The following is a 23,917-nucleotide window of genomic DNA, read 5'->3' on the forward strand; positions in this document are numbered from 1 at the left end:
GTGCAGCAGTTAGGTGGCCCGGGGCGCCTGCTCTCCGGGCCTGATTATCCACGATCAACACTGGAAGCGGCTGGCTCACGAGATGCCCGTGGCGTGCCTGTGTCCGTCCAGGGGTGTCAGCGCGGTCGTTTCCCTCCTAGGTGCGCCCGGACTTTCCATCGAGAGCTCCCGGGGCTGTTCAGCTCTACTGTGTACTGTACACATGAGGTAGCATAGGTATGGAAGGTAACGTAGGTCGCAGATACGCTGCACTAGTCTGGGGCCTGCACTGGAAACCGCCTGCAGCCTTCTAGAATCCGAGATGACATCAATTTCTTCTTTTGCGGAAGCATAACAAGCCTTTTTATTACTGGGTTCGAGTGAAACGCGGTTTCTTCATGCGCAACCCCGGCCCTGCCTTCTCCGTTGCCATTTTGAGATTTTGACCAACGCGCTTTGGCAAACCCCTGTTCGCCAAGAACCTTGCGCGCCGGCACCGTTGTGGACTCCGCACACTCTGATGAGCCTCTCGATCTGGTGTACCTCAGTCACAGTCGCCGGGAATGGGGCATGGAAAGAAGAACGTTCTGCGCCGAGGATCCTCATCAGAGCGTTCCTTCTGTCCAGGTTCAGCGTATTGGCCGCAATACGCGCATGCACCCGTCTCCAGACGACAGGGGAGTGGGAGTCTCCAGCGTTGAGCTGCAATCTTAGAGTTCCCGAGATTGGCCCCTTGTAGCAGCGCTACCACATTCACGCTGTTGCCGGAACGCGGCCCAGCTCGTCAGTCGCGCGTTTCGTCGTGGACGGCAGCAGCTCTGTGATAGTCTGTCTGGCCGTTTACCACCCGCCGGTTTGTTCTCTTACCCCTTTGGCACTGGACAACAGTCTGAGAAGTAGTTGCTAGGATTCGCGCCGGTGCACAGGCGTCTCTGTCCCGAAGGTCGTGGAAACCCGTCATCTTCGATGCCCGGCATTCGGATGTATCCAACATCGGTGCCATGCTTTCTCGTTTCCAACAGCAGAGACACGTGCGAGGTGTAAACTTGGAGTAGTCACGTCCCGCGAGGGTTAAAGCTGACCAAAGCATCCCTCCAGGCCTCGACTCTCCCGCTAGTCCAGACCCATGCGTCTGGTTCTGCAACCTCCAACTGTTTTTTTGTTCGGCACTTCTGCAGGACAACATGTTGGACAAGTCCAGGGCCAAGACGTCCTCAACCTACTGTGTACACTCACTTGTGGGTTACATCACGGTCTCGAGGCCTTGCCGGCAAGGTAGTGTATCTGCTGGGTACTCCGTATCCGTACACCCTCCCGGCCCACTTGGCAGTGCCTGTTTGCCTTCGCCTTGTTCGGCAATCTGGCAGCTAATCACGTCTTCCTTGCGCGGCCGTTGCCCTATGAGAAGCCAAGGCATCGGTCTCTTTTCGTGTCTGATATAGGCCACCCCGGTTCTATTATACCTTCTTTCGGACGACAGGGCCAGAATCCAGCCAACTGCCCGCTTGATTCCCAGCGTCGTCCCAACTCGCGGCAGGGTCTCGAGCCCGACGTGTTGAGCAAAACAGATGGAACCACACTGGCTGGGCCCTCGCGAACTCTCCCACCCCCCATCTCGCGTTGACGAGCGGCGGGCTTTGGATCACAGGCATTCACGGCCCGATCACCCCAAGCACTCGCGCCATGGCTTTCTCCGATGCTCGGTTTGCATGCCCATACGGAATACACTGGACAATTCCAGTCTGGCTGCCGTGGCGCTGGTGCGCTCCTCGTCCCGGTTCAGCCACATCCTCCCACTGTTCCTCCACACTTTCACCTGCAGGAGGGTAACGGTGAGAGTGGCCCTACCACCATGCTTATTAGCCGTGAGGCAAGTGCCGCGCCTGCATTTCGGGGGCTTCCTGCTGCCAGCGCCTCCAGATATCGCCTGCCGTCATGCCCTTCCCCAGCACCTTGGTAGGTTAGGGATTTGTTTCATATTTTTGTTCTCCGCTCGGCTTGGTGTTTTGCACTCTTCTGCGCGTCTTCTTTTTCAGTACGAAGTATTTACAGCATGTCTTGTCTCTCGGCCATGCCGTCTTGATCAACCTTCTCTTTTCGGTTAATCCGTCCGGGGTGGTTGGATTTGATGGATTTCTTCTGCCATCAAGACCCCCCCGGCCCCCGGCTGCCATGGGGCCCCCCCTCCCCCCGTTGCATCATTAACTAGGGCCAGGCCCCTGTTTCTATATCCTGCAGCCAGTCCATTGGCATAAGATCCTCAAATTATGCTACCGTCATCGTTGGTCAAGCTGACCTGTGTTCCGCCACTGCTCAGGAACAATCTTTTGTCTCGTGCTGGGCAATCTCTCATGTGCTTTAACTTGGGCGGGAAGTGAGGTGGACGGGTATTAAAGCTACTCCATCCCACCCCCAAGCCCCAGCAGCGTAGCGCCTCGTTCTCACCGCGGTGCCAAGCTTCAGACGATATAATGGCACTTATACCCACTGCTGGCTGCTCGCAATTCTGAAAATCTTGCTTGTATCTCTGTAAAGGAGCGAACAAGCTCCTGGAGGTTGGAGAGACTCGACTAGACGCCCCGGCCGATCCTGCCCACACTGAACCTTGGTACCGTTGCCGAGAGAAACGGAAGTCACACATACGGTGCATATCGTTTGTCACCAGCATGAGCAACCTGACGAGGGTCCACTAAAGTCTACCGCCGTCTCCCGCTCAGTGGTCTCGGATCAAGCTTCCTCGTCACCCAGCAACGTACGCGACCGCCGCGTCCTTCCCTCACCGCACAACGCCACATGCTCTCTGCCTCAAGTCGGGCACCGTCCGCTCACCAACCCAGCTTGCCGGCCGCCGCCCTCGTTGACGGAAAGCACGAAAGCGCCGGTGGACCGCGCCGACCCGAGTTAGACACCTCCGTCCACCCCGACAAAGCCCCGCGGGGCTCGGCTCCTACAAATCATTTCGATTCAGAGTCCGGCGACCAGCCAGGGCGGTTCGCTCTGGCGGAACCCATGTGTTGGAGACACGCTGGCGGGCAACTACCGTGTGGGACCAGATTACAATGTCGACTACGCGCCGCAAGAGCCGCATGCGGGCGAGCAGGCCCAGGCTCCGCACGCCTATGATCCGCACCACCATCGGGCCTCGCTTCAGCATGGCGGGCCGTCCCCTCTCCACGAGCCGTCGGCCCATCAATCCCACCACGGCTTGCCGCAGCACTACACCGCCGCCCACCACCCTCACCCAATCCTCACGGACCCAGCACACTTGGCCGGGCACCCGGCGGCGCGACACATGGGGCATCCGGGGGCGCCGCATTTCGGCGCCGGCCCCTCCCCGCATGCTGTCGTCGCGCCGCTCTACCCCTCTCTAACCCCGACACACGGGCACGCCGCCGGGGTGAAGCGGCCACGGCCCGACGACCTTGACCTCTCCGTCCCCGGCATGCCCGAACTGGAGCACAGCGAGTTGGAGTCGATGCAGCAGACGCCCATGCAGCAGACACCCATGCAGCAGACACCCATGGGGTCGGCTTACGCGCAAGCGGCCTCGGCGCCGCCGACACACCACCACCATCGGCTGCCGGACACAGGACCCCCCAGCAAGATGATGCGACGAGACGGCGAGGGCACCGGAGGCGGGGGCGCTCCAAGCATGGTCGGGCAAGCCGGGATGCCACCGCCAGCTCCGCGGCCGAAGGGTCCCAAGCTCAAATTCACCCCCGAGGACGACCAGCTATTGATCGACCTCAAGGAAAACAAGAACTTGACATGGAAGCAGATCGCCGACTTCTTTCCTGGACGGTCCAGCGGGACGCTCCAGGTGCGGTATTGTACAAAGCTCAAGGCGAAGACGACGCAGTGGACAGAGGAAACGGTCAGTTTTGCTGCCTCGCAGGGGTGACAGTTCTCCTTGGTTACGGCCAGCAGTCGGATGCTGACGAGATGATGACACCACACAGGACCAGAAACTGAGGACTGCATTGCAGGACTACGAGAACGAAAAGTGGCGCATCATTGCCAACAAGGTCGGAACCGGCTTCACGCCCGCGGCTTGCCGGGAAAGGGCGGCACAGTTGCTGGGAGAGAACATATAGCAGTTGCTCTCTCCACCCGGGGGGGGTTTCGGCTCCTGGGGCTGGAGACAACGTCGTCTATCTACCCGTCGCAGCTCCAGCGAGGGCCGCCGCCGCAGCAAGCGACCGACTGAAGTTTACGCCGGTGATTCCAAAAAAAATCCGCCGCCGCCCGAGTCACGCCCGCACCAAGATCGCTTTTCGTTGTCTCGATCGTCGCTTTTTTGCGATCCTCAATACCGAACCCCTCATCCTGTGGCGACAACAGCAGTCTGCAAGGCGAAAGCGCGACGGTTCACTGGAGCAACACTACTTCCCCCTTTGGTACCACCATCCTCTGCCACCAATATACACCCCTTCACCTCGGCGCGGCGCATAGCGGGCTGGTAGCGGCGTCTCGGCGCGGCTTAGACACAACAACGATGGGACAGTTCCGTCTCCGCTCATTGCTTATTTTATTTCTTTTGATGTTTGGATTTCTTGACTTGGCAACTGGCACTACTTACCTCTCATATGTTTTTATTTTTTTTTATTTTCTCTATTTTTTTATTTCCTTCTAACCATCTGTTCTGCAAATCTGCTCGCCTGGGCATATATTCATCCTCGGAGGCGGACTTGTTTAATACTCATTTCTTTCGAGATACCCCTGGAACCGCCGCAGATATCGTTTTTCCCTGCTAAACTTTTTTTTTCCCTTCCCATGTCTATTTCTTCCAGGACAGCATTGGACCTACGGTATAGAAGGGGGATCTAAGGGGGGAACGATGCATACGATGACCGGTCCGTCACAGGGGTGTAAACGGCCGTGTGATGATGACGATCTAGATTGTTTACCATCCTGGGAAGCATACGGGGAGAACAGAGGGGCAGCAGGCCGGTTTCTTGGGTGATGAAAAGCGCGGGACAGGGCTTGGGGTTGGGTGGAGGCAATGGGAAAGTTTATGTTTTTCTTGGAAGCGATCTTGTGTTGGGCGTGACAGCTGGAGTGTCTGTTATTTTCTCCTTTTCTTTTTACCTTTTGCCCCCCCACACACTGCATCGGTATATCGTCTTCGTTCGGGTTGTCCAGCTGTTCAAGTACCTAATGTCTAGACTTAAGCGGGCGGGCCCAAAAGTACTAATGAAAACTTTACTTCGCTCTTTTTCTTTTTCTTTTTCTTTTCGTTTCTGTTCTTTTTCTTTTTTGCTTTTTTTCCTTCTTTTCTTTCACACGAACTGTTGGGCCATGACTCGACCAAGATTGTGACCTGGGCGCGGTTGCGGCTCTGGTTTGCAAGTGTCCGGGGTTCCGCGTCGGCCCATGTCGCCTTTCCCCTGCCGCGCAACGGTTTCTGCCAAGACCCACTGCAGGTACCCCATTTCAGGGTTCCTGCCGAAGACGATGAAAATGGAGAGCTCTCAAAATTGCTTCCCGGCTGCCTGCTGCTGCCTGCGGTCCCTGTCCGGCACTCGGCTTCCATGACGGACTCTGGCCGCCAGATGCAAACTGAAGCTCGCTGGCTTGATTCTGGCTACAACTGCCTGCCTAGGCCGCCTTTTTTCTTTTATCTCAGGCCCGACTACCCTGCAGAATTTGGCTTGTGGAAGCCCATGAAATTCCAGATCAGTTCCAGATCAGGTTAGACGTCGTCATATCCTGCGGTCAAATGCGCCAGGTCAACTCTTGTGAGCGTTGGGACTCCCTGGCTCGGCAATGCTCCACCCACCCGACGATTGCCGCCCTCGCATCCCTGCAACTTCCTGCCACCCTGCCACCACCCTCGATTAAACACAGATCCTGAGAGACATGGGCAATCGCTGCCCTTGGTTGTGCGGAAGCTGGAGGTGGAGGCGCGTCGCGTAGCCTTGGCCCTCGCCGAGACGACAGTAAATACACTACAACTACACGTAGGATGCCTAGACGCGGCAGGCTGTTGACGTTAGTTACCAGAACTCGATGGAGCGTGGACGTAGTATAGTGTATTGCGTGCTCGCGCCGAGATTTGCTCTGGGGCAACCGGGTCTGCCAGGAGCCAGAGGCAACCTCGGATTACATCCGATGCAATTGTGGCAACCTTTTCGTCCCGCGACTTGCCCAGGTCGATCTCATTCGGGCAACCCTGCGTCCTCCGGGAGGCCGTTTGCGACGAGGTCCTCTGGTCAGAGCACAACACGCCAATCTCGTTTCTACTGGAGACTACCTAGGTAGGTAAACGGCCAGGCCTGCCGAGTGGCCAGCTCAAGAACCTCTCACAGTAGGTACATAGTGTGTATGTATGTCGCGTACATCCAATCCCGCGTTTCGGAGTTCTCGCCGATGCACACACACAATACACGCTGCGACACGACTGTACGCGCACATAAGGCGTCTGACGCAAGTACCCAGTCAGAAAACAAAACCCCAATATATGATCTCATGCTCCTATCGAGCAGAGCGAGAGCGATTGGTAGTCGAACCTGGAATGTATTTTCCAATACTGTCCCTTCCTTTCCCTGATGCAGCTGCCGAACCGATGTTATGCCGGGGATGGCTGGCGCGTCGAAACACAAGGTCGATAACTTAGGCTGCCGCAAGGCAGAATGAAGGCTTGACCGCTGGCTTGGCTTTAACGTTATGATGAAGAGGGTGCTTTGGTGTCAAGCAGACTGGATGGCATCTGGGGCGTCTCAGTGTAGAGGAGTAAGCCTGCGTCCCCGAGGCCCAGGACGGACACCAGCGTTCGTAATACGCGTGTCCTTTGGGCCACGGGTGCAGCGACAGCGCACGTGAGTTAGCAGGCATATTGGCCCGTCCCAAATACGGCCTTTGTAATGCCTTCGGGGCAAACCCAACTCACGTTATCGCGCTTTCCACTCCTTCGCGGAGCCAAGGGCTCTGGGCTGATTTGGATATCGAGCCACTCAGCCCCCATCACCAAGCCTGAACCCGTCGCCAGATTCTGCGGGCCGAGCACTGAAGCGATGTGAGCATGGCTCGCGGCCTCCTTGAAGTATTATACAGACCGTCTGAGTTAGACGAGAATGTCACGCCCCTTGCTGCTTGGCTCGTCACTCCCTAGGTGATTTCTGAACCTATCGTTTAGAAATCCGGATGGGAAACCAAAAACTACACTATTGGAGAGGTCGGGATATCGGCCAACCATGAGCGGGACGCCTAACCGCCGCTCGCTGCAGCACTGCCTTAATCCGGGCTATATCGCCCGCTCTAAGAGGTATATCGATGGCCCGTTAAGCCCCTAAAGAGCCCACGCCACCAGACTAGCAGGAGGTCAGAACCAATGGTATAGCGAAACGCTGTCCTCAGACTCCCCAGATCCGCGCCGGCGTGGCTGGGGACCTGGGGGATTCGGCTTGGTCTCGGAATGACGCGGAATCGAGTACTACACTACGTACGACTGAGCAGCCGAGATGTGCTACACCTCCACCAGAACCCCAGCACAGGAGCGGTGAGCAGGCCGACAGTCCGCTATGGAGGGTGGATGGAAACGACGCTGACTCGCGTGTTTAGACATCATTGGGCGCCAAAGCTGGTTTGCATTGCTTCACATACACACACAGCCCACTGCTTCGGGAGGGGTGGAGTGCTTAGGTTGGTGGCGGGGACTGACGACGATGGCGCTGGCTCTGCCGCTGCTTCCAAGTTTTGGGTTCGGAGGGCACTTCTGAGCCCAGACCCCTGGGTACTGCGCCCCTTATCAACTGCGGTATTACATACACTACGATACCCCTTCCATTCCGCAACGTTGCAGTCGATCAGAAGGAGTGGGCACCAAGCTCAGAAAGTCATCCGACGAGATCTCGGCATTCCCTGTGCTCCCATGTTGCGGGTGGCGTGCCAACACACATAAAGGGATCTAAACTATCAGCTGAGCGTGCGGAGGATCAGAACCGAGCCGCTCTGCAAGATCGTCTCGCGTGCTTGATGAGATTGCGTACATACACAACAAACATGTGGGTTCCGGGGTCGCAGTTTACTACACAGTACTTAAGGTAGATAGTCGGCAACATGGAGGTGTTCTAGAGCCAGTTCGACCATGTAGCTTCTTGGGCCAGAACCCGGTCACAAGACTGACTGCTCTGGCGATAATCACAGAGTTTCATTGAGAACGATAGGTCGATGCCTTCGTACTCGGACGCTGCACTTCATGCAGACAACACGTTCGTTAAGACTTATAGCAGAGCCTCTTATCCGGGGGAACACACGTAACTAACAAATCAAACGCAATGTTTCATCGCTTCGGGTTGTTTCACAGATTAGCTTGTATCAGCCTTACAGGGCTGTTGGCCTAGTTGTAGATGTCGGGCTCAACCAACACTCCTAACCACCAGCACTGTCTTATTAGGACAAAAGATCAGGTAGGTTAACCCCACGGCATGGGACAAGTTGAGTCGCCCGTGCTTGAGATATGGGACGCCATAGCATGAACAGCCGTGGCCCTCTGAATAAAACTCCGTGTAAGAGATCATGATATCAACTGTTCACCCCCAGGTACCGTGAACAATTACAGACAGACATGCCCGTTGGAATGCCCTCAAGCCATAGTGCTTCGTTAATGTGCTTGATGTTTCGGACACCTATGCTACATTGATGTAACAGAGCACCTGGAACTTTTCAACGGACAGCTTTGGGAGATGTGGAAGTGTTGCCAAGTTCAAAGGGGCATTCGAACCGTGCTATTTCTTTGGTGTCAATACCTCATGCTTATCGCAGTCCGAGTGGCATACGGCCTCCTCCATGATGCACACTGCATTCGCATACCCGGTGGCCTACTGGCAATGCGAACTGCATCAACACTGCATGTTGGCTAGGTACAGTTGAAAGAAGCGCCTGTTCTATGTTGCCTGATTCTCCAACGATAGTCGCACCGACAACTCCATCATCAGCTGTTTGGGAATCAGCTACTCACTTGTCTCGTACTCACTCCGGCGAGGCGGCCACTCCGAATATCCTCCACATTCTCATTTGTCCTCGAGCTACTCTATGTCTCTTGCGAGTCGCGCCAGGGCCCACAGATCATGCTCTCCGTATGCCGACATCATTGGTGCGTGTTTCATGGGGAAATTACGTTAAAAAGCTGCAGATACACAGTAGAAAGATCAAGATCTGACAAGCCGCTGCGGTATCACACATGGATGTGAAGGACTTGACTGAAACTGCGGATTGAAGATACCCGTTCACTGCACCTAGGTAACCATACTACAGATGGGCATTGAATCTTCCAGTTGGGCTGAACTTCCGGATACCGCGGATGACAAACAGAGCCCCGCCACGCAATTAAAGTCACGTGATAGCGCGCTTAACGCCACCGCGCTCGTCACGCCTTGCCCCAGGCCCCAGGATCGACATCACCATTCTTCAGGAACGATCGTGCCTGGCAGACTGCCATCAACCCCACCCTTGGCCTCTCCAACGTGTTCCCAGAAAGACAGATACCTCTCAGTTCTCTCCAACACTCGATGGGCTCGCTCGATGCCGTCCTGTATGTAGATCACACGTTGCACGATTCGATCCGACTTGGCCGTGCTCTTTCCTGCCGGCTCCCGCTCGTTCCTCGTTCGTGCCTCGCCTCATCCTCGTTCGCGCGCTCTCTTACACTCCACGATACTCTCACCAGTTAGCGTTTCTCACGCTCCGCGGCGGATTTTGCTGTAATTTGCCATGACTTCGCAACAGGAGAACGAGGCACCGACAGGGCACTCGTCTGAGCCCCGAACCAACGAACCCAGTTCCACCCCGGTCGACGATGTAGATGACGAGACAGTTGCACTCAAACTCCTAACCGAAAACGTCCGAGACCAAGATGACCTCGAACGCGATATCACTCTTCAAGCCAGCCGAGCTTTGGTTGAAGAGGAGGATAGAAGAGACCGGAAGCGCATCGAGAGGGCTGAGCAGTCGAAAGCTCGACTGGAAAATCAGTTGCGACTCCAACAACAAAAGCTGCGTTCTGCACAAGGGAACCCCACTGCGAGGCTGCGTGTCCAGCGGGAGATCACCCGACTTGAGGCAGAGATTGAGATTTGCGACAAGGACATCGCTGATTTCAATGCTCGCATTGAACAGCGGAATCAGCAAGACGCCACAGATGGCCAGGCTTCGGCGAATGGTGGTGGGAAGCTTCCCGGCGAGACACAGCGAGATTACCTCATCCGCACCGGGAAGATCACCCCCTTCGCCACGTTCGGCGGGGCCCGGCCCCACGACATCCAAGGAGAGCTCGCTGATGCCATCATCGAGGCCGAGGACCAGGCTATCGCCGAGGAATTGGAGGAGCGAGTTGGCGAAGGCCCTCGCTCGCACCAGAATCTGCGCTTACCCGGTTTTGCGGAGGACAACGAAGACCTTGCAAGTTCCGCTGTAGAGGCAGAGTTCTCGCTGCGTCCCCGAAAGAAGCGCAGGGTGCAAAAGCCAGCTGTCGATTCCGATGACGAGTTCGCTCCTGATGGATCAGCTTCGGAAGCATCCAGCCCGGCGTCCCCCGCCTCTGATGACTTTGACATGACCGAGATCACGCCCAGACGTAAGCGCAGGCAGGTCGTCGCAGAGAGCGAGGGAAAGGTGGATCTGAGCAACATCGACGATGGTAACGAGGCTGTTTTCCAGCGAAGACTTAAGGACTGGGTAGAGCGGAGGAGCCGAGCTCGACGCCGTCGCCAGGAGAGTTCTGGTCAGCCGGTCGATGACGGGACGGATACGGTGGAGGAATGGTTCAAGCCGTCTCCGGACCAGCCAGATCATGTGTTTGAGAACGGTCTGAGGCTCCCTGGCGACATATATCCCTCGCTATTCGACTACCAGAAGACGGGCGTTCAGTGGTTGGCGGAGCTGTATGCGCAGCAAGTCGGCGGCATCGTGGGTGATGAGATGGGACTGGGAAAAACAGGTCCGTTCTGCATTCACACAGCTGGCGCCCTCCGTCTGCAAAGTCCCAAACTTACCGTGCCATAGTCCAGTTGATCTCCTTCGTGGCCGCCCTGCATTACAGTAAGATGCTCCACAAGCCCGTCATTGTTGTCGCCCCGGCCACCGTCCTGCGGCAATGGGTAAACGAGTTCCACCGCTGGTGGCCGCCACTCCGCGTCTCCATTCTTCATTCATCCGGGAGTGGCATGTTCAATGTCCACGACGAGGGTGAGCTCGAGGACCACGTGGACGACTGGGATAACAAGAAGCCCACCAGATCCAGCAAAGCGGCCAAGAAGATCGTCGACCGAGTAGTCAAGAACGGCCATGTGCTGGTAACGACGTACGCTGGCCTACAGACTTACGGCGACATCTTGATCCCGGTTGATTGGGGCTATGCTGTGCTGGATGAGGGTCACAAGATCCGAAACCCGAACACGGCCATCACGATATACTGCAAAGAGCTCCGCACCCCGAATCGCATCATCCTGTCCGGCACGCCGATGCAAAACAACCTAACCGAGTTGTGGTCCTTATTTGACTTCATCTACCCCATGCGCCTCGGCACCCTGGTTGCGTTCCGCAACCAGTTCGAGATCCCGATTCGATTGGGGGGCTACGCCAATGCCACGAATCTGCAGATCATGACCGCGCAGAAATGCGCCGAAACCCTCAAAGAGACCATCCGCCCATACCTCCTCCAGCGATTGAAGGTGGATGTCGCTGCCGACTTGCCCAAGAAGAGCGAGCAGGTGCTCTTCTGCAAGCTATCCAGGTCCCAGCGTGAGGCATACGAACTATTTCTCAAGTCCGATGAGATGGCTTCCATTCTCAATCGGACGCGGCAGTCTCTGTACGGCATCGACATCCTCCGCAAGATCTGCAACCATCCTGATCTGCTGGATCCGGCACTCAAGACAAAGCCTGGGTACCAATGGGGCGACGTCAGTAAGTCGGGGAAGATGGCAGTCGTCCAGTCGCTGCTCCCGATGTGGAAGCGCCTGGGACACAAGACGCTGTTGTTTTGCCAGGGCGTCCAGATGCTCGACATCATCGAGGCGTTCGTGCGACGACTGGACAACATCACCTATATCCGCATGGACGGCAAGACGCCGGTCAAGCAGCGGCAGGCTCTTGTGGATCAGTTCAACACTGACGCAGGGCTCGACGTCTTCTTACTGACAACGAAGGTCGGAGGGCTGGGCGTCAACCTGACAGGGGCCAACCGTGTCATCATCTTTGATCCTGATTGGAACCCATCCACCGACGTCCAAGCGAGAGAGCGGGCCTGGAGACTGGGCCAGAAGCGGGAAGTCACCATATACCGACTCATGACGGCCGGCACAATCGAGGAAAAGATTTATCACCGCCAAATCTTCAAGCAGTTCCTCACCAACAAAGTGCTAAAAGATCCCAAGCAGCAGACAACATTCCATCTCAATGATTTGCAAGACCTCTTCAGCCTGAGCTCGTATGAAGACGGCGTGACCGAGACGGGGGAGCTATTCCAAGGCGCCGTTGCCAAGGGCTCCAAACGCGGTGGACCGAAGGAGTTAATTCTCCCTGGACACGACGCCATCCCCATCAGGCCTCGTCAACGTGGCGCCGAGAACAGGCCCAACGCCGCGGATGCCGACGAGAAAGAGGAAGATCTCCGCCACGTAGACGGGGTCGCCGGTCTCGAAACATACCAAGGGGAGTCTGCCCCACCCGCAAACGAGGAGGCCCGTCTGATGGAGGGCATTTTTGCGCGGTCTGGCGTCCACAGCACGTTGGAACACGATGAGATCATCAACGGCAAGAAGACGGTCAAGGCGGACCGCAAGATGCTCCAGCAGGAGGCCGACCGGATAGCCGCGCAAGCGGCCCTCAGCCTCCGGCGTGCGGGGGAGCAAGCCCGCACCGTGCCTATCGGCACCGTGACATGGACGGGCGAAGTCGGAGAGGCTGGCCGTCCAACCAATATCCGCCGCGGGCGCGGCGGGCCGGGCTCGGCGAGCATCTTGGCCGGGGTAGCGAACCGCCAGGGCCTCGCCGCGGGCAGCCCGGGGAGTTCGAGATCAGGGACACCCGGCGCTGCGGGTCAGAATCTCAGCGCGAGAGACTTCGAGAAGATGATTCCGGCTTTCATCAAACGGCACAGCGGCCGGGTGCCGTCCAAGCTGCTGGTGGACCACTTCAACCAGTACTGCTCGGGTTCCCGGCAGGCGGAAGAGTTCAAGGTGGCGCTGGGAAAGGTGGCGAAAATGGAGAAGCGCGGGTCAAGCATGCGGGCGATCTGGACCCTGAAGCCCGAGTATCAGTAGTTGGGTTGCAGGGGAGGTTGGGCATGCATGCTGAAGAATGCCGCGCGCTACGATCGATCTTTCATGAGTTGCTTTTGTGATGCGAGCTAACATGATTGCCGGGATTTTACCCCTAAACTTCTAAACTGGCGTTCAGGAGACGGTACATACATCGGGAGCTCAATGCTTATAGATAGCGATGACTTGGATGAAGAAACAGAGAAAGACTGCTGCAACGCTAATGACGTAACCTTTTTTTTTTTTTTTTTTTCAGGCTATTTTCCGCCTCCTGTTTTGAACATCGAAAAGAACTGGTTTCGGTTGTGATGAATGGACAGGGGAAAACATGTGTGTTTGCACCAAAAGGGTCACCGCGCGGCTAAGGAGCTCTTGGTGCCTGCCAGTGGATTGATAATGAATGGCTGACAGTAGTCAAAGGGGTGCCGCTATGTCTTACGTATCAGCCAATTGCCGGACGTCTTGGGATGAAGTACCTAGCTTTAGTTGTCCTGGCACTGTTTGTGGGGTCGCCAAAGGCAAACAAGGTTTAATAACTACAGCCTGGCAGTTGTTCTTGACCTTGACTTCCACATGATCTTCTTATACACATCAGTCCCTTGTGTTGTTCTCCGGGCATCCATGGATCCTGTATATCCCTAAATTTCCATCCTGACAACTGGCACCGGGCCACAGGCTGTATAGCGCACCCCACTGCAGCAAGGGAGCTGATGTTGCTCCTCAGTTCCGGAGACCAACCCATCTGAGAAGGGAACATTAAAGGGTAATTCCAGCAAACATGACGCCCAAAGACGGCAATACGGATACTCGGCAGCCCGCTGGCGCCGAAGGAACTGCAGATACGGGATCCCCGACCACAGCCTCAGAAACCGCACATGCCGGGCCCGAGTCCACCTCAAAGCCGGCCGAACCGGCTGAGCCGGCAGCGTCCGGCCCGGCCCTTCCCCCACTAACACCGCAAGAATTCCGCATCTACAACCGCCTAGCGGAACAAATGGACTACTTTGTATGAGCTTTCCCTTCTCCCCTAGTCACCCGCGCCACGGAGACCTCTTGACTTGTTAGTTTGCCCTGCGAAAACTAACCACACGGCGCGGCCTCCCTGTGCCCACCGGCTTTCCTCCCCCCGCCTTATAGCATGCCCACTTCCGCCAGATGTACGCCACGCTGCACACGGCGTGCGCCACCAGCCGGCGGCCCGCCAACATGACGCTGCGGCAGTTCCTCGACGAGGGCCTGCGCCTGGCGCACTACCTCGAGATGCACCACTCCATCGAGGAGACCCACCTGTACCCGCTGCTGGGGCGGAAGATGCCCGAGTTCCGCGCCACCACCACCACCGCTGCTGCTGCGGGCCCGGGGTCGTCGGGAGCGGGAGGTTCGGCGGGGGGCAGGGGTAAGGGGAAGGGGAAGAAGCAACAGCGGGCCGGAGGGGAGGAGGAGTGCGAGCTGATTCGGCAGCATCGGATGATTCACGAGGGCATGGATGAGATGGTGGAGTATCTCAGGCGGTGTAAGGACCGTGAGTGCGAGCTGGAGCTGGCCGTCTTGAAGGAGAAGATGGAGCCGTGGGGCGAGGTGCTGCTCAAGCACCTTGATCAGGAGGTGCGGGATCTGGGCGCGGAGAATATGAGGAAGTATTGGACGCTGCAGGAGATGAGGGCATTTCCTATCTGAGAGTGCCGGTTGGTTTTCTCAGTTAGTCAGGTAGGGTCACTTGGCGATAGGCGGCGTTGGGATGATAGCCCTGATTGACAATAACTACCTACCCGGCGCATCTCGAGAGGAGGACACCCGGGAAGAATCAACTAAGGTACCCATTTCTGTCTAGGAACAGTGCCTCCCTGGCTTTTCAAAGAGCCAGCGGACACTTTGGTAACCCACGCTTTGCGATACACCCGTCGAGGACCACGTCCAACTGGACACCTGGAGCGACCGCAGCGCTGCCGCCTAGGGAAGAAAGGACAAGAGAGGACCGTGGAACTCCCCGCATATTGGCGCACTTCGAAGCCGTCCCAAGAAATATCACAGAGCGAGCCAGGCCCCGCAATGCGCCATCACATATGCAGCCACGACGCGAATAGATCGACATCGGCCGAGCCGTCGTCGTCGACGCGCGGCGGCTCAGCATCGAAACGGCCGATCTGATCCTCATTCGCGGTACTTCCCGTCCCGCCGTCGGAGAGCTCTGGGGCCGGAGCCTGGGGCGATGCCGCTCGTTGCGTCCTCAGGAAGAATCGGGCCGTCTCGATCCAGAATCTGGACGGCTCTGTTCGATTCTTGGAGGGCGCCAGCCTAGATCTGAGCCCTTGCTGTTGTCGGCTTCCGAGCTTGAGCATTCATCATCGGTCGAGCTAGACAGGTAGAGAAAAGACTCGGACGGAACGTATGCTGGGTGCATCCATGGCTGGAGCCGGTTAGAAGGCGCGAGGTAAGAGCAGTATTATCTGGCGTCCTTACCAGAGGGATGGCACGGCAGCCGAGGGTTTTGACCACATTTACGTCCCCGCATGGTCTGAAACCCTGGAGGCTGAAGGAGAAGCCAGTGGCCACGGTTGGCAAGATGTCGCCGTTCAAGACCGCGTCAAGGCTGAGCCAGGATTTCTGTCTCGAGTCGGGACGGCAGCGATGGCAGACCCTGTACTGGCACTCGAACCGCCAATCGGGCACCCACGGCTTGTCGTCGTCTTCGTCGTCGTCTTCATCTTCGTCGTCGTCGTCGCCGGCAATTCTCCACTTGTAGGGGGCCACAGCGGTAGAACGGGCCCGGCGGCGGCGGTCTTCGGCGATCGTCTTGTGCACCTGGGAACGACATCAGAACCAAAGTTTCGGCAATGAAACGGCCGCGGAGACGGGGGCTCACGTTCTCGCGTTGTGATACCAGGATGGCAAGCTGCTCCGGCGTATATGAGGCCAGCTGCTCGGGAGTGAGTTCGTTGAAGAGGTTGTGCGGGTTGCTCCGCGCATCAGCGCCAAACTTTCCAAGCGTCATCTCTCCGGCGAAGGCCATTCCGCACTTGTCGAAAGCAGCCTTTTTTTTTTTGCTCTTAGCAAGATGTCTGTCCAAATCAAGCGGTTGGCTCAAGTCAGTTGGAACTCACCGAGTAACCTCTCGATGCCGCGTCAAGGATCAGCGGTTCTCTGTCTACGGTACAGCGGTAGAGGAATCCTTGCGGGGGCCGCCGTCTGCATACCAAGCACTCCAACGAATCGTGGTATATGACGGCCATGGTATCGTGGGTGCAGCTTCCATCTATATATGGTGTACGCGGCAGGGCAGGTCTGCGCCCGGCCGGAAGGGACCTATGCGCGGACATGCCGAGGCGAGGTTGTGGCCGAGGAGCCCCAGAAGGCCCAGGGGCGCCGGCAACATGCTGCCGACGGCCGTCAGGGCGACTTGACGGTGTTGAGTCCATTGTTATGTGGATATGGGGGACTCCCGGGAGAGGGGGGAGGTTCGAGAATACGAAGTTCGCAGTGCATGTTCCGGCGGCGTTCTTCAGATAGATGGAACGAGTGGATGCAGGTGCGTAAGAAAAAGGCGGCTGGTTGTTGTGACATGTGCCGAGTGCACTGCTGGATGTGGGTGTTGATATGCGAGAAAGAAGCGTACGCAACTAAAGCATGTGAGATAGGTACACTCACTCGTGTCCCTGAGACTTGGGACTCAACCGAGGCTTGAAAGCAGCCATCCATAGTCCAGGAGGCCCGCACATCATAGGAGGCCCAGTAAACACAAAGCAGTGGCCGGACAAGAAGTTAAGCAGCCTGGCAATGTGCATGTGAAGAGGGGCGCCATTGCTACCGGCGTTGACTCTTTCTGGGGCGGACCTGAACTTGGAGTTGACAGGAAGTCTGGTCCGGTCAGGAGCACATCTCGTCTTCTGCGGTTCGCCCAAAGGCACATGATTGTGTCTGCACCGGAACGCCTAGTGATGTGATTCACCAGTTGCCCATTCTCACGTCACGCTGCAGAGGCTGCACTTGGGCGACGGGACTCCAACAGACAAGGAGCTTTCTGCCATTCTGACGGGCTTCAGGGCCTGCAACATCTTCGGGTAGGCAAACATTGTCATATATAATATATACATCGACGCCAAGCTCATCCCAATACGGGATGTTGAAGAGCAACGAAGGGTTCATGAAGACTGGTTACCCAACAAGCTGGCCAAGGGGATGGGATGCTGCTCAAACCCGGCGCCGTCCATGGAACAACTGAGGTTCCCAGAGAGCTAAGACGAACCATGGGAATAATAACAACTATTCTGCTTCAAATGGGACACCCGGTGGATGGCGGATCGCAAGTTGGGCAGAGTCACCAAGCTGGATCCAGAACGTACAGCGATGAAGCTGGATGATGAAGCAGTGTCCGGACCGAGATGTGGTTGACAAACAGACAGGGGTTCGCCGACAGGGATGGGCGTGGGTTGCTTCCGGCGCATCTGCTGCTGCTGCTGAATGAGCTGTCTTGTCTTGCAGCAGCTGAGCGATGCATGGGGCAGAAAACAAAAAACCTCGGCGATTCGGCCATGCGACCAATCAGGCTCGTCTGCTGCGGGCTAGGCCCATGTCCCCACACGCTCCCCTCACTGTGGCCCACGGTCGCGACGCCCACAGAGACCAGGAGAGACCGGGGGAGCTGTGTTCCCCCAAGCTTCCAAGTTCCCAAAAAACCAGCCTCCCCATTCACCTCGTTCCGATTTGCGACGAACAGCCCGTTCCCACAAGCCAACCCGAATCTCTGAATCGCAAGCCCTATCCACATCAGATTGTGAGTTGGTCTTCTTTTCCCCTCTTGCCCCGTCCCCCAGGTCATTTTGTTGCAACGCGCGCCCATCGCCCACCGCGCGGTCCTCGGTCGGGATCTGTAAATCGAGACCCGCCCGAAACACCCCAGCCATCCCGGTGTTATCCCCGTTGTAAACAAAGCGTCGAGCCGGCGCAACCACGGTGCCGCAGACATATTCCACACCGCAAACCACGGCCGGATTGCACAGTCGACTAATCCAGACCCGCTTCTAGGCCCCGCCTGTTACTTACGCAGTAGATGTTGATTTGACCGCCGCCGCACACCATGTCGCTGAAGTTCGAGCGGGACACCGTCAGGGAGACCGTCAACCAGGCGGCCGCCAACTACGCCACCAACAAGGGCGGCTTCGTCGGGTCTGCTGCCGCCGCCGTCGCCGAGGCTGCCAGCGGGAACCTGCCTGGGACCAGCGGCAAGCATCCCATCGCCGAGGTTGTGGGCACCGCCCTCACCGGCGGCAGGCAGAATGCTGGCACCAAGGGTTACCTCGCTGTATGTTTCGCTCCGACAAAGCCCTGCCCGCGAGTCGAGCGCTCCGGAGACTGCGCGCCGATTTGGGGGAAACATGGCGAGACCGTCGTCAAGGGCTAACCGCTAACCGCCTCTTCACCAACAGGCCTACCTCCGGCAACTAGAGGACAACCCGCTGCGCACCAAGATGCTCACGGCCGGCACCCTGGCGGGCACCCAAGAGCTGCTTGCCTCGTGGCTGGCCAAGGACCGCAACAAGCACGGCCACTACTTCACGTCGCGCGTGCCTAAGATGGCAGCCTACGGCGCCCTCGTCAGCGCGCCCCTGGGCCACTTCCTGATCTGGGTCCTGCAGAAGATCTTTAGCGGGCGCACCAGCTTGAGGGCCAAGATTCTGCAGATCCTCTTCAGCAACCTCGTCGTACGTGGTGAAACCATTCGCCTCTCTCTCTCTCCTAAGAACTCCTTCACTCACCCCCCCCCTGCTCCCCCTTCCCCCTCGCTCTCGAGTGTTGGTGTTGCCCGTGCTGACATTGGAGGACAACCCCACCCCCCATCATCAATCCAGATCGCCCCCATCCAGAACGCAGTCTACCTGGTCGCGATGGCGCTCATCGCCGGCGCCAAGTCGTTCCACCAGGTGCGGGCGACCGTGCGCGTCGGCTTCTGGAAGGTGATGCGGGTGAGCTGGATCACGTCGCCCATCTGCCTGGCCTTCGCGCAGAAGTTCCTGCCCGAGAACACCTGGGTGCCCTTCTTCAACCTCGTCTCCTTCGTCATCGGCACCTACATCAACACCGTCACCAAGAAGAAGCGCCTCTCCGCCCTGCGCAAGAAGCACTTCGGCGAGGGCCGCGCCCCGGGCGGCGGCCCCCGCCCGGAGGACTACCCGCCGCTCGGACCCAACCCCCCGTACTAAGTAAGCGGGGAACGCAATGTGGCGGTGCAGCGCGGTCCCGGTGTCTGGTTGCTGGAATGATTTGGGGGGGAAGGGCACGCGAGTGTGTGCCCCGTGCGGGAAAGTGAAACCGACGAAGGCAGCGGGCTACCTGGCAGACTCTCGTTTCCCCTGCCGGACCAGAGAGGAAAGAAAGGTATATATGATGTGTGTCAAGCAGGCCTAGCGTTTGATGTCGGTTCGTGATGTGCTCAGGGGGGGCTGCGGCTCCTTTTGAGGGGAGTTCTACATGGGGCGGTTGGATACCTGTATAATGTTCGTTGTCATGTCCGTTGATGTCAGATGTGGATTTGGAATATTGCGTTGATGTGTAGATGATTACAATTGCTTGGATACCTTGTGCCTACCTACAACATAGGTACACCTACGATTCCTAGTCGATCCCCTGAAGCGTAGTTTGCTCCTCTATCTCTCTGGAAGCATCGTCATGGCACACCCCCACTGTCGTGCTCACCGAACCGTCCACTTGCCTTCAATCATCACGACCAATTTGATATCTCCTCCTGTCTCTAGCCACAGAAGACACAGTGTCCTGCGTAGAAACATGGCTTTGCTAGAGCGGCGTGGGCACTTTGGAGTGTTGAATCATCCCACTCCAAAAGCCCGTGGTGGACGGCCCCGCGGCTCCCATCTACAGGTCTTGTCCCGCGGGTTCTTCGCCGCAGTACGACGTTGGTGCTGTTGATATCTGAGCAGCGCTGGTAGCCTCCGTCGATGCTATTCCAGCATGCAATCTGGCCGTTCTCTTTTGGCGTTTCCTCGACCGGTTAGGTTACCGGGTTGCCCGACGCTGCTGCGCGGTAGACTGTTATATTTCCACCACGTCGGTATTCAACTCGTCAGTGCGGCGGGGGATGAGTGCGTGTCCTCATCCACGTCCTGCAAAGCAACGCGGCGATTGGATTCGGCCGGAGGAAACCCATCATCCGGTAGTGCCAGCAAGGTCCTGGTTTTCGAGCATAGCGCTGGGACTCCAGTACTCCCATTCGTCGCTCTGCTTGTCAACCCACAGCATGCCCTCGCCGACCAGGTCCTCCAGCGCGGTCTGCGCCCGTGCCCGCATCCACTTGAGGTTGACCATCAGCATCGACACGCTCACGTAGCCCAGCACCTGCGCCGCCTCGAGCACGGCGCTCTGGTCTGTGTTCAGCTCCTTGGGCACGGACCGGATGTAAGGCTTGTTGCCGACCTTGATGATGGAGTACGCCGAGCCGAGGGGTTTCAGCGTGCCCACGGCACGGAGGATGTCGTCCCTGCCCCGCTTATTTGTCAGCCAACTGCCTCGGCGGAGAAATAGACCACCGGGTAAAGCTGGCGGCGGTATATGGTAGTGTACATATCGGATACTCACTCGGTGATCTCCGGCGCGCCCTCCATGCGGCCCTTCATGATCCGCTCCCGGGCCTTGCGCAGCTCGATCAGCCCGCCGTTCTCGCCCCTCGTCTCGCTGCAGACCTCGACCACGCGCACGGCCAGCTCGAAGTAGAAGTCGTTGACGGACCGGCCCAGCAGCTGCGCCCAGATGGAGCCGGCGCCGCCGCTGCCGGACGACGACGGCGACGACTGGTGGTTGCTGCTGGCGAGCGGGTCGACGCCGATGGCGGCGCACATGCGCGCGAACTGGGCGCGGAAGGTCGGGTTCGACCGTATGTCCTTGGCGTGCGTCTGGGCGAACTGCTGGAGCAGCGAGCGGAACACGGCCAGCTGGGTCTCGAGCGCCTCGGCGTTGGCCGACCGCAGCGTCGACCCGTGGCTGGCGTACTGCGCCGAAGTCAGGCGCGACCGGTCGAAGGCCGCGAGCCCGACGCCTTTGCGGGACATGTTTGCCGGGTTGAAGAAGCGGGACCCGATGGTTTGGTGCCGGGATGATGCGCGGATCGGAGGTGAGTTGGTGTCCGAGGAGGAAGGCCGGGACGGGATGACGGCGGGCTGGTGGGCTGGGATGATAGTGGAAGGGGCGATAAGATAAACGAGGGGCACATCCCTCCTCGACACCCTCTCAACATCAAACCCACCGTGCTGCACAACTCTGTTTACTTGGATGTAAAAACACGTGCAGCTTCCCCTTTTCAGGTGTGAGGTTTTCCAAGCATGGATCATGTTTGCAATGCAACACCTGACTACCGATTCGGTGGGTGTTCTCCACACAGGCATACCTACACTATACATTCCCCAGGTAGAGGAACCGACATGCCTCCCGGCGAACTCGGCGTAGCAAGTATCATGAACTATATATCATGAGTAATTATCTTTCAGCCTGTCACAAGCAGCCCCTTATCTCACTTTGATGCAGCCCCTGGTCGCATCATGCATGACCCTCCCAGCAGTCGTCCAACGCCTTCGCCAGCCGGCATCGCTCAGACCAACATCTCGCAACCCTGCCATACCTAGTGGGTGAAGGCAAGCGAGTACCGAGTCGGCCCGGGAGCATCACCATTCTCCCTGCTGCCCCTCGCTCTCAGTCGCTAAACGAAACCAGCCCAACCTCCCTCCCCTCCTCGTCGAGCTCCACAATAACTGGCTGCTGGTCCTCGTCCTCGTCACTATCCGCCGCCTCACCACCCCCCGCTCCCCTCTCCAACCCGTCTTCTTCCCCCCTCAAATCCCAGTTGCGCCGCCACAGCCACGTCTCCAGGTCCTCGAATGCCGCGCCCACCGCCTGCTGAGCAGGCGTGATGTGGCTGCCCAGCCCACGCAGCACCTCGCTCAGCCTGCCCTTGTACCGCGCCAGCGCCTGGCGAAGCTTGCGCCTGTTCTGCGGTTTGTACTGGAAGATGGGTCTGTCGTCGCTGTCGGGGTCCGCCTCGCTCGTGGCCTTGTCGTCCGGCCGCCGGTCTGTGTCCGTCATCGGGAGTCGGCCAGCGTCGGACGACGGCGCCGAGGAGCCGAGGTAGTGCTCCGTGTAGAAGAGCTGCGCGTGGAGGGTCCGCAAGAGGCCCTCGGCGAGCTGCGGGCGCGAGGCGGCGAGGGTGTAGGCGCGCAGCGCGATCTTGAGGACCACGTTCCACCAGTGCTCGAGGCAGGCCGGGTTGCCGAGGTGCGTGCCCGTCAGGAAGGTGAACTGCATCTCGGCGAGGATGTCCCGCTCCGTGACGGGATTGCTGGCGCGGGCCAGCAGTGCCTGGATCCGGGGGGTCGTGTCGGCGACTTGGGCGTTCAGAGAGCCGAAGTCCAGGACTTGCAGGTCGCGGAAATCTTGGGCGAAGAGGAAGTCCAGTCCGCCGGTGACCCTCGCCGGGTCGCGCTCACTCCCGCCACCGCTGTCTTTCGCGACGTCCGTCGAGTCAACAAGATACTCACGGGCCTCTCCTCTTCCAGTGACTCTGCCGAGGTATTGGGCTGATATTCCGCTGGTCAAGGTCTTCCAAACGCTCGCTGGGGAACGAGCCCAACTGAGAGACACGTCGTGTCGTGGCCCTAAGACTGGTCCTCCCGAGGTATGGCCTCGGCGGTCATGGAGGTTGTAAGGTTGTAGCGTAGGGTAGACAGTCTCCATGTTGGCTTCGCTCTGTGCCTGTGTGTCGGACTGAGTTTGCGGTTCGACAAGGAGCTCGTTGTAGGGGTCCCATTGCTTGGTGTGCATGGCACCTCGCACGCCCGTCGTGAACCAATATCCACATCTAGACACGCCACCCGGCTGCTGAACCCAGAGAAAGTGTGCTCCAGGTGGTATCCCCCGAAAGCCCGAGAGAGTCTTCCTGGTGGTTATCGCCATGGCGTCAAGTCCAACGACGAGGTTTTCTGGCAAGCCCAACAGTCTGAAAACATCCCCTTCTTTGAGATACGCAGACAGAGGGACCCCTGTTGCTTCGCTGCCAACGTCCCTGGCGGAAGCCATGGAGAGTGTCTCTTGTAGTATGTGCGGCTTGCTTCAGGAGCTCTGAGTGCCTAGGACGACCGTCAAAAGCAAGGTTGCCTTTACGCTGTATTCCCCAACAAGAATGTGCCCGTATGTGTTTGCTCCCTCCCTGTTGACTCGGTCCGCTGTATGTTGTTGTGCTTCAGACCTGATGCTGTAGGTTCCCAACCCTGTTGTGTGTGTCGCGGTTTTGTTCTGCCCCGGGGTGTTTCCGAGGCAATTTTCTTGGTATGGAGCGTTCGGTAACGTTAGCTGGCACCTTGTGACAAGGGACTGACAACTTGGAACGTAGGACAAATCGTATTTTGACAACTGAATACAATACTCGATCAAATCTCTAGAACGCAGACAGCATTGGGACTCTCCACATGTGGCATCACCGTCGAATCTCAAGGGTGGATTACGTGATGGCGAAGGAATGGAACAGAATACACAGCACAGCGCTGTATCATATCAGCATCACACAGTGTCTAGTGGGTGCACATACGGAACTGCGCACATGGGGCTCTCTCTTGGCTCCTGCCGGGCAAGCATGGAAGCCATGGAATCTCCTGCGGCAAGGGATCGCGAATTGACGAGGCCTC

General features: G+C 57.8%; 7 protein-coding genes across 7 annotated transcripts; 4 read left to right on the forward strand and 3 right to left on the reverse strand.

Moving 5' to 3' along the window:
- Positions 1–3,058: 3,058 nt before the first annotated feature.
- Positions 3,059–4,089, forward strand: THITE_15374 (uncharacterized protein; the record flags this gene model as incomplete). Its single annotated transcript, XM_003655842.1, has 2 exons — positions 3,059–3,858; positions 3,954–4,089. Coding segments are annotated over 2 exons (936 nt in total), but the record flags the coding sequence as incomplete, so codon positions are not given.
- Positions 4,090–9,605: 5,516 nt separating this feature from the next.
- Positions 9,606–13,366, forward strand: THITE_2120135 (uncharacterized protein). The gene is made up of 2 exons (XM_003655843.1): positions 9,606–10,915; positions 10,981–13,366. The coding sequence occupies exons 1-2, from the start codon at positions 9,691–9,693 to the stop codon at positions 13,239–13,241; spliced, it is 3,486 nt and encodes a 1,161-aa protein (XP_003655891.1). The 5' UTR covers positions 9,606–9,690; the 3' UTR covers positions 13,242–13,366.
- An 828-nt stretch (positions 13,367–14,194) lies between these two features.
- On the forward strand, positions 14,195–15,326 carry THITE_2120138 (uncharacterized protein). The gene has a single exon (XM_003655844.1). The coding sequence runs from the start codon at positions 14,394–14,396 to the stop codon at positions 14,913–14,915; it is 522 nt and encodes a 173-aa protein (XP_003655892.1). The 5' UTR covers positions 14,195–14,393; the 3' UTR covers positions 14,916–15,326.
- Positions 15,327–15,695: 369 nt separating this feature from the next.
- On the reverse strand, positions 15,696–16,486 carry THITE_2012147 (uncharacterized protein; the record flags this gene model as incomplete). The annotated part of the gene is made up of 3 exons (XM_003655845.1): positions 15,696–15,937; positions 16,041–16,269; positions 16,340–16,486. Coding segments are annotated over 3 exons (618 nt in total), but the record flags the coding sequence as incomplete, so codon positions are not given.
- A 1,360-nt stretch (positions 16,487–17,846) lies between these two features.
- On the forward strand, positions 17,847–19,818 carry THITE_2120141 (uncharacterized protein). The gene is made up of 4 exons (XM_003655846.1): positions 17,847–18,009; positions 18,261–18,537; positions 18,662–18,937; positions 19,085–19,818. The coding sequence occupies exons 2-4, from the start codon at positions 18,313–18,315 to the stop codon at positions 19,433–19,435; spliced, it is 852 nt and encodes a 283-aa protein (XP_003655894.1). The 5' UTR covers positions 17,847–18,009; positions 18,261–18,312; the 3' UTR covers positions 19,436–19,818.
- Positions 19,819–21,527, reverse strand: THITE_2120142 (uncharacterized protein). The gene is made up of 2 exons (XM_003655847.1): positions 20,826–21,527; positions 19,819–20,727 (listed from the first exon to the last, which is right to left on the reverse strand). Exons 1-2 carry the CDS (start codon positions 21,293–21,295, stop codon positions 20,397–20,399), a joined length of 801 nt encoding a protein of 266 aa, XP_003655895.1. The 5' UTR covers positions 21,296–21,527; the 3' UTR covers positions 19,819–20,396.
- Positions 21,528–21,810: 283 nt separating this feature from the next.
- On the reverse strand, positions 21,811–23,679 carry THITE_2120144 (uncharacterized protein). Its single transcript, XM_003655848.1, has one exon. The coding sequence runs from the start codon at positions 23,310–23,312 to the stop codon at positions 21,933–21,935; it is 1,380 nt and encodes a 459-aa protein (XP_003655896.1). The 5' UTR covers positions 23,313–23,679; the 3' UTR covers positions 21,811–21,932.
- Positions 23,680–23,917: the final 238 nt, after the last annotated feature.

This window comes from Thermothielavioides terrestris, chromosome 4 (assembly GCF_000226115.1).
Source record: "Thermothielavioides terrestris NRRL 8126 chromosome 4, complete sequence".
NCBI lineage: Eukaryota > Fungi > Ascomycota > Sordariomycetes > Sordariales > Chaetomiaceae > Thermothielavioides > Thermothielavioides terrestris.

Coding starts and splice junctions, on each gene's coding strand:
- THITE_2120135 (XM_003655843.1), top strand. CDS start 9,691: ATGACTTCGCAACAGGAGAACGAGGCACCGACAGGGCACTCGTCTGAG. Junction 10,916..10,980: donor GATGGGACTGGGAAAAACAG/GTCCGTTCTGCA, acceptor ACCGTGCCATAG/TCCAGTTGATCTCCTTCGTG.
- THITE_2120138 (XM_003655844.1), top strand. CDS start 14,394: ATGTACGCCACGCTGCACACGGCGTGCGCCACCAGCCGGCGGCCCGCC.
- THITE_2120142 (XM_003655847.1), bottom strand. CDS start 21,295: ATGTCCCGCAAAGGCGTCGGGCTCGCGGCCTTCGACCGGTCGCGCCTG. Junction 20,728..20,825: donor GGCGCGCCGGAGATCACCGA/GTGAGTATCCGA, acceptor TAAGCGGGGCAG/GGACGACATCCTCCGTGCCG.
- THITE_2120144 (XM_003655848.1), bottom strand. CDS start 23,312: ATGGCTTCCGCCAGGGACGTTGGCAGCGAAGCAACAGGGGTCCCTCTG.
- THITE_2120141 (XM_003655846.1), top strand. CDS start 18,313: ATGTCGCTGAAGTTCGAGCGGGACACCGTCAGGGAGACCGTCAACCAG. Junction 18,538..18,661: donor GCACCAAGGGTTACCTCGCT/GTATGTTTCGCT, acceptor CTTCACCAACAG/GCCTACCTCCGGCAACTAGA. Junction 18,938..19,084: donor TCCTCTTCAGCAACCTCGTC/GTACGTGGTGAA, acceptor TCATCAATCCAG/ATCGCCCCCATCCAGAACGC.